The sequence below is a fragment of the Eretmochelys imbricata genome, chromosome 5 (genome assembly GCF_965152235.1).
Source record: "Eretmochelys imbricata isolate rEreImb1 chromosome 5, rEreImb1.hap1, whole genome shotgun sequence".
Lineage (NCBI taxonomy): Eukaryota > Metazoa > Chordata > Testudines > Cheloniidae > Eretmochelys > Eretmochelys imbricata.
Window position 1 is genome coordinate 101,817,137 of NC_135576.1, and position 13,465 is coordinate 101,830,601.

At 54.1% G+C, this 13,465-nt stretch overlaps 1 protein-coding gene across 6 annotated transcripts in view; it reads right to left on the reverse strand.

Annotated features, from left to right (window-relative positions):
• Positions 1–13,465, reverse strand: part of RFX3 (regulatory factor X3) — a 252,819-nt gene that overhangs the window by 42,576 nt on the left and 196,778 nt on the right. For all 6 annotated transcript variants that reach the window (XM_077817624.1, XM_077817628.1, XM_077817625.1 and 3 more), the window contains one exon: positions 4,290–4,409. In XM_077817624.1, the coding sequence (XP_077673750.1) occupies positions 4,290–4,409 (120 nt within the window). The remainder of the gene's footprint in view (positions 1–4,289; positions 4,410–13,465) is intronic.

Here is a 13,465-nt window from a genome sequence, read left to right on the forward strand (position 1 = left end):
CATCAAGCTAGCATATGAAAAACAGAATGTAGCTGTGGCAGTGTGTGGCAGGAGGGACTAGCCACCCTGGGTAGGTGCCTACAGTCTCAGATAAGCACATACTTGGGGCAGCTTCGCAATGGCAGTATGAGCTGCAAAACAGGCTATCTTGATTTTTAGCATACTTTTAGTAAGTCTCCTCTGATGTATTGACAGAGAGCAATCATATCTTCCCTCAGCCTTCATTTGATTAAGTTAAGCAAGCCATGAGTCTCCTCTCCTAAGGTAGGTTTTCCATTCCTCTAATCATCCTACTAGTCTTTCTATGCACCAATTCTGCACCAAATGTGGCCCAGGAGCCCCCCATCCCCTGTCCCCATGTGCCCCTGGAGCCCCCCTACATGCTGTCCTCAACATGGCCCTGCCCCCCTCTGCCCTCATCCCCTTGTGGTCCTGGAGCACCCCTCCCATTCAGCCCATGGCTCGATGCTGTCAACCCATTAGCTCCTAACCTGCTCCCCAGTCTGTCCCCCACACTAGCCCTTCTGAATCCCAGTCTGTGACCCCGCAGCAGCCCCGTGTGCCCCATTCTGCCTCCTTGGGCAGGCTGCTGTGATGAGCGCAGCTGGCTGCTAGCTGTTACTGCCAGTCAGCTGGCTGTTCTGGTGCCACAGCAGCCTCTGCTGGGTGAAAGGTGGAACTGCAGCACTTCTTGGGCAGAATGTATTTTCTGCAGAAAAAAAATTCTGCGCTGGACATGAATTCTGCATGTGCGCAGAGGGGCAGAATTCCCCCAGAAGCAGAAGATGCTTCAGATTCAGGCAGGTATTTATTGTGATCTGAGAAAGACGTATTTGATTCTGAGATGAAAGCAAAAATGGTCTTCAGAACTACTTTATCATGATGGAAAATGAAGTATTTACTCCTGGGGGAATTCTGCACCCTTGCGGATGCGCAGAATTCATGTCCCCTACAGATTTCTTTGCTTCTCCACCAACAAATTACTTTCTGATGGGGAAGCAAGAAGAGCAGTCATGCAACTCTTCCCAGCAGTATGTTTTGGGTGCCCAGGGCAGCTGGCAGAGAGGTAAATCACTGTAGGGCAGGAGGCAGGACTGGGGAAGACCTGGTTCATAGCTCTTACCCCGTGCCATGCTCAGCTCTTACCCCGGCTGGGCTGTGGAGGACGGGACTTCCTCTTCCCCTGCACGACATCCAGAGCCAGGTCAGACCCACCCCCAGATTTCACCCCAGGCTGCAGGAAGCTCTGCAAACTCCCCCTTCCGCTTCCTGCACTCATCACTCTTCAGCTGCAGGGAGAGGGATCACTGTACTGGGAGCTGCTCCCCCATCCACCTAACCCCCGTGCATCCAGACCCTGCTACCAAGCTTCATCCCCCCCGCACCCAGAATCCCCCTTGCCAAGCCCCACTTCCCCTGCACCTGGACCACCCCAACGAGCCACCTGCACCAGATCCCCACCCCACCGAGCCCCAACCAGCTGTACCTGGATCCCCACCCCACTGAGTCCCACTTCTCTAGCATCTGGGCCCCCAGCACTGGACACCCTAAACCCAGATCCCCCTGCGGAGCTCTATCCCCCCCACACCCAGACCCCCCCGGTGAGCTCCAACCACCTTCACCTAGACCCCCCCCCAGAGTCCCATTAGCATTGCACCCAGAACCCTCCAACAAGCACTTGTGTATCCAGATTCCCCCTGCACCCAGATCCCCACTGAGCCGCACGCAACCAGATTGCCCCACACAGAACCCTCTCTACCCACACCAGGATCCCCCCACACTAAGCCCCTCCCTTCTTGGATCCTGCCAGGCTGACTCTGCTTGCTCACACCTAGTGCACCTGGCACAGAGGGGCAGGGCCCTGGGGTGTTTCTGGGGCAGGCCCTGTCCTTGCAGTGTGTCAGGGTTGGGTGCAGCCTCACCGCTGAATCCATGTCCTGGGGAGGGGGGGGATGGATGGATACAGAGTGATCTCCCACCTCTGTGCAGCCAGTGGCCTGTGCTCCCCAATGCCAGGCTAGAGCCTCCACATTTATCTGACAAATAAAATTTGCAGAATTTTGCAGAATTTTAAAATAAATGCTGAATTTTTTGGCACAGAATGCCCTCAAGAGTAAGTATTGTAGCTCAATGGGCAGTGATCTTGTTTACAATGCTATCTGAACTGACATTATAGCAATTAGAGAAAATACCACAAGAGTGAGCAAAGTAAAGGAATACTGACCTCAGAGGTAAAAGGAGAGGTATTGTAAGGGTATGAAGCACACAATTTAAGCTCCATAGTGGGAATCTGTAAATCACTGGTCAGTTTTCCTGCTCTTAGGAATCTAGTGACATGATAATATATTGCAATCAACCTGGGTCTTTTCTGCAGATGATACTGGAAATTAATGCTTCCATTTCTTTCCTTTTCTTATTCCCTTCCTCCATATCTTTAACCCCCATTAAAAACACCACCACCACCACCAAAAGCAGGCAAACAAACAAAATACAATACATGTAACTTAAAAAAAATGCCAATTCTTCACCATACTCATTTGCTTGTATGTTATAGCTAAATCTCTGACTGCTCAGCCTGTGTCTTTAGACTCTAAGCCGTTCAGAATTGGGACTCTCTCTTTTTTGTGTCTGTACAGTGCCTATCACAATGGGGCCCTAAGCAGCTGCATGCTATCATAATATAAATATTTACAACTGCCACTGCTACTACTCATGGAAATGATGAGCTTTGATTTTCAAGTGAACCTATCAAGTGCTTTGAGACTGAAGATGGCTTTTAGGTCCTGATTGTTTTTAAGACAACAAAGAATGCTGAGTACACTGTATGGGATTGCTCCTTCAATAGAACTGTTTCTATGGCCCTCTTTCTGTAGTGCTTGTGAGATGTCCTTGTTGACTTCCTGAGTTTTTCTGGATTCCTTGATTTCAAAGATATCAAATATTTCCTTTTGTGGTATCATGTCAGTCTATCACATATATATGTATCTGTCTTGAATTGTCCCTAGAACCCACGCGTCTAAGACAGTCTTTTTCAAACATATGCAAATCTCTGCAGTCTCCCTCTGCCATCTTGGTTCCTAGTGGTTACATATGCCAAGGGAAGACAGATGGTTTTACTGCCGCCTCCCTTCCTTGGAATTTTCCAGTGAATGGAGCTGCTTTAAATTACAGCTGGGATTCTACAGAAGCACTACTAGTGGCAGCTGCTGAGAGAAAACATTTAATCAAAGTGTATCTAGATGACATTGGTCATATTGGTTCCTAGTCAGGACCTCCCCTCTTTTTGGGTAGGGATGATACACTATGTTTCCTGTTGCAAAAGGGAAGTCAATCCCAGGCTAAATCTGATCCACTGTCTTATAAGGCCACATACAAGATGTAATAGTAAAATATGAACAATGGAGTTTGAAATTCAAAGTATCTTATCAGATTCAATCAATTTGGGAGAAAATAATCCAAAAGATTGTCCAGATGATAAATTTCAAGACAACTATATTATACTTTGCTTTTAGTATCAGTATTTGCAACTTTACCATTGTCTTTTGGAACATTTTGGTTAACTGGTATCTGGAAACTTCAGAACAAACTTAACAGAATTTCAATTCTGATCTCCTTAGAAGTGGAATTTTAGAGACTAGTAAACAAGAATACAGTGTTTTAAGAAATATATCGGGACCATCTCTTGCAGTCTTTTAAACCTTTTTTCTTTTTTTGAGGAAATTCAAAGTGTAATGAAATGATCTCTGAATCAAGAAACAATCCTAATACTTCTATAATTTTTTTAGCATAGTACTTAACACATTGTGGAAAAGAACTCACACCCAAACCTTTTTCTAACAAAGAATGGTGTAAATCTAGCCTGATTTGTCCCCAATGATGGGAATAGAAAAAAGGTCTCCTGATGCCCAGTACACTGCATCACACAGCTTCTTCCTTACGATACCTTTTTAAAATACCAATGGGGGAGAAAAAAAACCCATTTGCAACACATATAATCTCCATGCAAGAATAACAGTATCTATTTAGTGGGTCAGAATGGAAAATAAGTCTTTAATACTAAGAAGCACAAATAAAAGCATCCCACACTCCTTTAAAAATACAAAAAAAACTTTACTCCCTTTTGCTGCAAAATTTATGCATAATAAAGAGGTTTATTAACTACTTCATATAGACGAGTAATTTCCAAAAATGCTGAAAGGAGTTTGGTATCACACTGAAGCAATCCTCCCAGGTTTCAAGTCTAGAAATATGAAAAAATATTTAATATAGTTACAATTTCCACACTGTACCTCTGTTTCTGCTGCATGGGTTGTTGTCTCATAGCCATATATTGCATGTCCTCTTGTAGCCGATTAAGAGGAGAATCTGGCTTGACACGAATCCCATAGTAATGATATTTGGAGTTCCCCCTTTACGAAAGAATAAGAATTAAGGGAAAAAAAGTTGATAAAACAGAAATAATTTGTCAGACGGTTTTCTTTTCCCTTTAAAGTCTTACAGTTTACCTCTACTGGAAAATAGAGTACAGAAATTGGACCAAATTCTCCTCTCCAATTTCTCCTCCTGATTCATCAATTTTATACTTCTATCATACCATTGGGTTCATAAGATCAACTCCTCTCCCTTACATCAGTGTAAACCAGGAGCATCAGGCCCAGTAAATGCCCCTTAAATTGACTCATATGCAGAGACAATAATCCATACTATCCAGATCCAAAAGATCCATAATAAATCTGTGGAAAAAAACCCGACAAACTAAATTTGGTAATCTAAAGTTTCAACTAAACTTCAGTGTCAGTGATCTGAAGAAACTTGTTATAATGGTCTTTGTTTTAATCTTATTCATATATAGATAGATAGATAGATAGATAGATAGATAGATAGATAGATAGATAGATATAGTGACAGGGTCGGACCAGATGGCTATAGGAGAGTAATAGAAGGCAGATATATTAGCCCCAGGCTAAGTAGGTCCCTTTTCCCTGGGTAAGGCTACAGGGAAGGTTTTTTTTTTTTTTTTTTTTTTTTTGAAACAGAAAGAAAATTTATTGGTAACACTTACAAAATTACCAAAGGAAACAAAACAACTATGCAACAAAACAACGCAAAAGAAGGTATAACACAGCAGCTTTCAGGAGGGAGAAGTGTTCAGGCTAGCCTGGGCCCAGAGCGGGGGGGCTTCCTCGACACTCGTGGTCTTCCACCCCCTTGAGTTACCTAGTGCCGCGCCCAGTGTCACCGATCCTCCCTCTCCTGAGAGTGCCCGGTAAGATGGGCACGGCTGCGGGGTGGGCTGTTTAGGGGTGGGAGGGGTAGACACCCATGTATTATAGGACCCCTCCTAGATGACAGGAATGATGGTATCCACGGCAGCAACGGCTGGGGCTGGCGTCTCTCGCTCTTCCCCTCAATCAAAGGGTCAGACGGAGGGAACCGGACGGGGTCACCGAGCAGAGAACCCCGGACAGCGCCCACCGCTCCTCGAAAGCATCAAGGGAGTCGGTGGACGCCGCCCAGAGGAACTCCGCCCGGATACGTGAATGTACTGAGGATTGGAAAAAGGCCCCACAATCGCAGGACGTTTCATGGGCCAACCTCCTCTCTCTGGTTTTATAAATGGCTGTTTTAGCCAAGGCTAGGAGGAGGTTGACCAGAAGATCCCGCGACTTTGTGGGGCCACGGATGGGAAATGTATAGATAAAAAGGTGAGGGGAGAAATGAAGCCAGAAGCGTAACAGAATATTTGTGAGGAGCCGGAAAAGGGGCTGCAATCTGGCACACTCTAAATATATGTGCGCCAGGTTTCCCTCACATTACAGAAAGGAAAAGTGTCAGGGATGGGGGTAAACCATGTCAGAAACACGCCCGTGCTCACAGCTCCGTGAAGGAGCTGCCAACTGATGTCCCCGACGGGCCTCGGGACCAAGGTGGAGTACAGGCTGGCCCACCGAGGTTGCTCACCCTCCAAAGGTGGCAGGAGGTCCCGCCACTTTGTATCGGGGCGGGACACCAGGGTGTGGGCGTGAAGGGTGTGAAGCGTAAGTGTATATAAATAGTTCCGTGGTGCAATTTGAAAACTAACCGGCTGCAGTTCGTGCAGCCGGCTTGCAGTGAAAGGGTGAGGGGTTTGTTGGGATCTACGGGGTAGGGGCCCGATGGAAAGGTCCGGCGGGCCTGGGGTAAAGGATGGGTGGGGTGTGCCCTCGCACAAGGCTCGGCTAACATAAGCCCGAGCAGCGGGGGTCAAGGCGGCCTTCACCTCCTGAAGTACGCGCCGGGGGGTACGGGGGCTGGAGAGCCCCACGCGCCGAGCGAGCGTCAGGGGATCCAGCCAGTCTCTCCGGTCGTAGTCCAGGAGGTCTCCGACCCTCGTGACTTCCACCTGGACCAACCTCTGGCGCACCGAGCGGGACTCCGCCACCTGCACACGGAGCTGGGGGTTGTGTAGCAGGGGCTCCGTGAGGAGATCTGCTCCCACGGTGGCCGCCACGGACCTGGTTGTTAGAAACAGTTTCCAGGTCCAGAGGAGGTCCTGGTAGAAGACCGGCAGCCCAGAGAGGTCTCGCGGAAAACCCCTCGGAGAAAGATAAAAGAGCTGCCGGTCATATCGAAGCCCTTGGAAGCGGCGCAGGAAGGCGTGTGCCAGTATGCTCCACGCCGAACTACTTGCACTATAAAAGAGCCTCTGCAGGGCCTGGAGGCGGAAAACGCGGACCTGAGTGTACAGACACTTCAGGCCCTGCCCTCCTTCCTTCAGGGGTAGATGAAGAACTCCAACAGGGGCCCAATGCATTCCTGACCAGAAAAACTCTAGAATCAATCGCCGGAGGTGGGTCAGGAAACCCGGGGCCAGGGTGTTGAGCCGGTACCAGAGCGTGGACAGGACTAGTTGGTTAAGCACCAGTGCTCTCCCTCGGAGGGAGAGTCATCGGAGTAGCCTCGTCCATTTCCGGATCCGCTCTATCACCCCGCCCTCTAAATTTTGCCAGTTCTCCAGCGGGGAAGGGTGCGTGGCGGAAAGGTAAACGCCGAGATAGAGCAGTGGACCCGCACTCCACCGGATGGTCTGAAGCGCGGGTGGGAGGGAGCCTACCTGCCGCCAGTCCCCCACCGCCAAGCCAGAGCTCTTGACCCAGTTGACTTGGGCAGAGGAGGCTGCCGAATAGATGGCCTGGCATGCCTCCACTCGCGCCAAGTCGCCCGGGTCCTGGACCAGGAGGAGTACATCATCGGCGTACGCCGACAGGACCAGCCGCAGCTCCGGCTCCCGCAGCACCAACCCTGTCATCCTCCTGTGGAGGAGAAAGAGGAAGGGCTCGATCGCCAGAGCGTACAACTGGCCCGAGAGGGGGCACCCCTGCCGCACTCCTCGCCCGAAGCTGACCGGTTCAGTCAGGGTCCAATTGAGCCTAACCAAACACTCTGCGGAGGCATACAGCACCCGGAGAAAACTCACCAACTGAGGTCCGAATCCAAACGCCTGCAGAGTGCTCAGGAGGTACCCATGGTCTACTCTATCGAACGCCTTCTCCTGATCAAGAGACAGGAGGGCGAACGACAGACCATCTCTCCGCCCGAGTTCCAAAAGGTCTCGGACTAGAAATAGATTGTCAAAAATGCTGCAACCCGGGACAGTATAGGTCTGGTCTGGGTGGATCACGTCCGCCATCACGGACCCTAGCCGCAGCGAGATTGCTTTCACTACGATTTTGTAATCCGTGCTAAGGAGTGAGACGGGACACCAGTTTCGTAGATCGCGGAGGTCCCCCTTCTTCGGCAGCAAAGCGAGCACCGCTCGCGTGCACGACAGAGGGAGGACCCCGCTCTGCAAGGACTCAGCCCGGACGGTGACTAGGTCTGGGCCGAGAATGTCCCAGAACGCGCGGTAAAACTCCACGGTCAGCCCGTCCATGCCCGGAGATTTATTGGTGGGCATGCGACGGAGGGCTTCCGAGAACTCGGCCAGGGTGAGAGGCAGTTCTAGTCGGTCTCGGTCGCCCACGCTGACCGTGGGGAGTTCCTCCTAGAGCACCCTGCAAGCGCCAGGATCGGTCGGATCCGGGGAGAAAAGGTTTGTGTAGAAGTCATGGGCCCTCCCACACATCTCCTCCGGATCCGTGAGAGGGGTGCCGTCTTCCGCAAGAAGGCAGGTGACGTGTTTCTTGGCCCCCCTCGTTTTCTCCAGGGCATAGAAGAAGCGGAGCCGCGGTCCATCTCCCGAAGGAGGTGGATGCGGGACCGAACGAAGGCACCTCGGGTCCGGTGGTCCTCGAGGGCCCGGAGCTCCTTCCGCTTCTCCCGGCACGCTCCGCAGAGGGACGGGTCCTCGGGACTGGCGGCCAGGCGCCTCTCCATCTCTAAGACCCCCCGTTCCAACTGCTCCATCGCCGCATTTCGCCGTCGGCTGGTGCCCCGAGTGTAGTTACGGCAGAAGAGCTTGGCGCGCACCTTCCTGAGATCCCACCATCGCCGCACCGAGGGAAAGGCACACCACTGCTCTCGCCAGGCCAGCCAAAACTCCCGGAAGGACATCACAAAGCTCTCGTCCTACAACAGGCTGTTATTAAAGTGTCAATAGGGCGGCCCCGGTCTCTCTGCACGGAGGGAGACCGTTACGATGACTAAATGATGATCGGAAAATGGGGCCGGCCGAATGGCGGAGGAGTGGGCCTGTGAAAGATGGAAACGGGATAAGTAAATATGGTCCAACCGAGAGTGGTGTGACCGATGGGCCTCCACCCGGACAAAGGTGAACGTGGAGCTGTCATCTGGGTGATGGTCACGCCAGACGTCCACTAGGGAGTGATGTTAACTATCCCTTGGAGAATATTCGCGGCAGCCGGGCTCGGTTCGGCCCCTGAGCGGTCCCGTTCCTCGAGGGTGGTGTTAAAGTCCCCTCCCAGGACCAGGCATTCGTGCGAATCCAGGGTGCCGAGAAACACACACGTATAACCGTATGCCGAGAAAGTCGGACACCCGCTGATAAAATTGTGGCCGCCTGGAGCTCATTTGCGGGGCATGGATGTTAACAAGATTAACCACGAGCCCCTCAATACGGACTTGAAGGTGCAGCAGGTGGCCCGGCACGGCCTCATTGATCCCTAGCACCTCAGGCCATAGGTTGGGGGAGAACAGGGTCGCCACTCCAGCTTGCCAGGTCGCGAAGTGGCTAAAGTATACCCTGTCCCCCCGCTCCAGCCGCCACCTGTCCTCGGCGGCCGGGTCCGTATGGTCTCCTGCAGGAAAACTACAGAGTACCCCCCTTCCCGAAGGTAAGAGAGCACCTGGGACCTGCGGAGAGCCATCCTACAGCCCCTGGTATTCAGGGTTGCAATAATAAGAGGCGTCATGCGGAGGGCTGGGGAGGGTGGGGGTTTCGTGTTGGCGGGGGTATTCAGGGCCCCTGGCGGGTTGCACAGCAACCCGTGACCCATCCCGTGGGTGAGTAGATCGCGTCGGAAGCTGCGGGCTCGCTCGTAGGGCGCCTTCCTTGCCCCCTGCCCTCCTTTATAAGGGCCCTTGTGGCCTGGAGGATGTGATCAAAGTCCCCCCATAGCGGAAGAGCCAGCTGTACCCTATTGCGGGCGCCACGGGTGTGCTCTAGGAACTTCCGTAGTGCATGCCGCAGCTCATGGGGGGGTGGGGTTACAATTCCCGAGGTGTTCCCTGGTGGGACTCTTAATACAGCCTCGTGGTCCGCTAAGGCGGGTAGACAGGGTGCGGACCACCGACGGGCTGTCTGACAGGCTGGGGTTATTAAATTCATTTCACGCCTTGGGGTGGAGGGGGATGGCAGGGAAAAAATTGCCACTCCTAATGGGTCGCGGCTAGAAAGTGCAAAGACTGCTCCCTGGGGGGAATCTGTGAAAGGCGGAAAGGAAATAACCCCAGGGGCGGCATTAGCATTGCAGGAGGAGGGGACTTGGGCAGGGACAGGGGTGGGGGCAGGGGCAGGGGTAAGGCTCTGGGGTTCAGGAGGCAAGCAGCTAAAGGAAAGTGCCCCCTGAGCAGAGTCAAGGGTTAAGGGGTAAGGGAGGGGGCTCCCAATAATGCTAGGCACTGGCTCCATGGTGGTCTTAGCGGCCATGGCATCAGGTGGTAGACCACCTTCTGCAGGGTGCTCACCAGGGAAGGCAATTAGGGGGAGGGAGCATGGGAAAAGGGAGGCTGGGGTAAGGTTGCCCAGCTCGAGGCCAGCCGGCAGCAGATCATCCCCTCCCTGGGTGACCAGGGTCAAATCTAGGGCCTCAATCTCCGCATACACGGGGGGGAGGCCAGCTCCTGCCACCCCGGGGGCCTCTCCTCTAGGGCCCGCCTCAACGATCGCCTCGGGGTCCGCGGCGGGTTCGGGTGGTATCCAGGCAGAAGGAACGTCCTCAGAAGTCTCGGAGGGGAGGGTCTCCCGTGGAGGGGGGATTCTGCCCTCTAATGCCAGTCCATCTTCCCCTCCCGACACCAGCGGATGGATCTCACTCATGGCCGTGGTGGGAGGCTCGATAGCAGTGCCTCCTTTCCTGGTCTTCCAGGGGGCTTCCGCGTCGGATGGATGCAGCGGAGCTCGAGCCTTCCGCTTGCCTCGCTTCCCCTGGACTAGGGTCCAGCCCTCCATAGCGTCATCTGGGGGTTGGTTAGCAGGGGTCGTGTCGGGGGGCGGAGGCGATGGTTCAGGGGTTCGGGGAGGTAGCGGTGAGGCAGCATGAGGGGCGGGGGTTTCTCCTTGGGGCGGGCCCTCTCCTATACCCGGTAATATCCTTGCCACACCCTCCTCCATGGGCTCTGTTGAATTGGTACTAGCAAGGGTGGAACTCCCTTGCTCACCCGGGCGTTGTAGGGAAGGTATCTCTTGGGCCCGGACGGGAGTAGCGATGGGTCGAGTAGGAGGACGGTTGGTTTCAGGTGCCGGGCTGCCAGGGGCTTCGGCAGCGGCGGGGCCGATGTCCTGCCGGGTCTTGGGGGTTTCGGGTGCTCCTCCCCCCCGGGCCAAAGGGCAGTCTCTGCGGACATGCCCCGCTGAGCGGCAGAGGTAGCACCGGGCCTCTCCGGTGGAGTAAAAGACCCGATAGCGGGCTCCCTGGTAGGGGACTAGAAAGGACCCCTCGAGCGCCTCTTCGTCACGCGCCCCTGCCGGTGGTAGAAGCTGCACTTGCTGGCGGAACGAAAAAACGTGACGGAGGGTGGGGTCCTTGCAGCCCAACGGGAGAGGGCTGATGACAGAAACAAGTTTCCCCAGAGTGGAGAGGGCGGGTAACAGGGCAGCATTGGGTAAGAAGGGAGGAACAGAGGTGAGGACGAGGCGAACGCCCAGGTCTTCTAATGGTTCTAAGGGGACAAACACCCCCCCCCACCGTCAGGCCCCTCTCCACCGCCTCCTGGGCGGCATCCTCCGAAGCTAAGAAAAAAACGACCTTCCCATACATCTTGGAGGCCGCCACAATAGCTGTGGGTCCTACCACCTTCGCTAATGCCTGCACGTATGTCTCCACGTGGGGCGAGGCGGGCACCAGGAGGCAACGGACGCCGTGCCTCCTGGTCAAGGCGGGGAAAGGGCCCCGGCCGCTGGTGATGGTGGCGGAGGCGGGGGGGGGGGGCGAGATGACGAGGCGCCAGGCAGGGCGGAGCCCGTCGCCGCCCGGGCATACGTCCTGGGGGCCGGGGGAGGGACAATCACAGAGATGGTGGAGGGAAACGCAGAGAGGGGCGCCACGGTTGATGACGAGGCCACAGCGGTGGGGGCAGCCTCTGCCATGGAGGGCTTAGTGGTTTTAGCGGGGCCCTTTCCTTTCATCCCGCCCTGGCCCTTCCGGCCAACCGGGGGGGGTTTCCTAGAATCTGGGGGGGCGGTGGGTGCAGCAGCAGCAGCGATCACCCCGGTGCCTCCTGCTGCCGGTGCCCCAGCGGGGGGGTGGCAAGTATCTTGACAATAGTGGGGGGGGGGGGGAGGGACAACCAATTTTGTTGAAGCGGCCTCGCCCCTCTCATTCCCCGCCATTGTGAGAAGGGAGAGACAGGGAGACACCGGAAGGAGGAGGGGGGAGGGGAGAAGTGGAGTAGCCGCTCCTCCCCGCTAGGCTGCAGGCGGGGAATGCCGAGGGGGTTGGACTGGGAGGGGGGGGAAAAAACAAAATCGGGGTCCAGTAATAGGGGCAAGCTGTGGGATAAGCAATCCGGGGGGGGGGGGGGTGCAGACCCACACACGTTTGTCCAAAGAGTCTCGGTTGGTCGGCTATTATGTCCGGTCCGAAAGGCAAAGTTCAAAGCGAACAGCTGGATCCAAAGGGAGATGGCAGGTTGCCAGCAGGGACGGACGGCGGGGGGGCCGTAACAGTTGTAGTAAGGGTGGGGGAGTTGGGGGCACCGATGGATCGGGGGTGGCGGTCTCCGTGCCACACCCCCTGTGCTGCCACAAACGCAAGTAACCACAGTCAAACTCCCCCCCACAAGAGTATAATTCAGAAAATTACTCAGTCTTACGGCCCCCTTCACAATGATTTATAGCTCTCCTGGATTATTTCTCCTGTCTTCTGAAATCTTCTTCTCCAGCTGTGTTGGCTGTGTTCCAAGGCCTTCGGCATGCTAAGAATGTTGTAAAGTCCGAGCTGCCAGCAAAACGGCTGGGTCTGGGGGTTTCCACTCCCCCCTCCGGACAGCAAAATCGGCAATCTTCCCCCCCTCCTCCGGGGGGCTCAGCTGAAACAAATAGCTGCGCCCGAAAGCAGGCGTGGGGGGGGGCGGGTGCTGGCGGCAAGCTGAGGGCCGACAGCACGAGACGGAAAAAAACAAAAAATCAAAGGAAAACAAAAAAAGCGTCTGGCCCAGTCGGGGGCGGGGGGACTAAGGCAGGTGCAAAAAGTAAGAAAAATCCAGGCCAGGGGGCTTTAGGAAAGAATAGAAAGCAGATAGCTGAGGAGCAAGCAAAGGACGTTCCGTTTCCCAACAGGGAAGGTTCCAGAACAATCAGGAACCTTCTGGAGACAATTAAGATAGGCTGATTAGAACACCTGCAGCCAATCAAGAACCTGCTAGAATCAGTTAAGGCAGGCTAATCAGGGCACCTGGGTTTTAAAAAGGAGCTCACTTCAGTTTGTGGTATGCGTGTGAGGAGCTGGGAGCAAGAGGCACTAGGAGCTGAGAGTGAGAACGCGGACTGTTCGATGACTGAGGTGTACAAGCATTATCAGACACCAGGAGGAAGGTCCTATGGTGAGGATAAAGAAGGTGTTGGGAGGAGGCCACGGGGAAGTAGCCCAGGGAATTGTAGCTGTCGCATAGCTGTTCCAGGAGGCACTCTAGACAGCTGCATTCCAGAAGGCCCTGGGCTGGAACCCGGAGTAGAAGGCAGGCCCAGGTTCCCCCCAAATCCTCCCAACTGCTGGTCAGACACAGGAGGAGTCAACCTGGACTGTGAATTCAGAAAAATGGCCAAGCTGAGGGCTGCTGTGAAGCTCTCTAAGGCGAGCAAATCTGC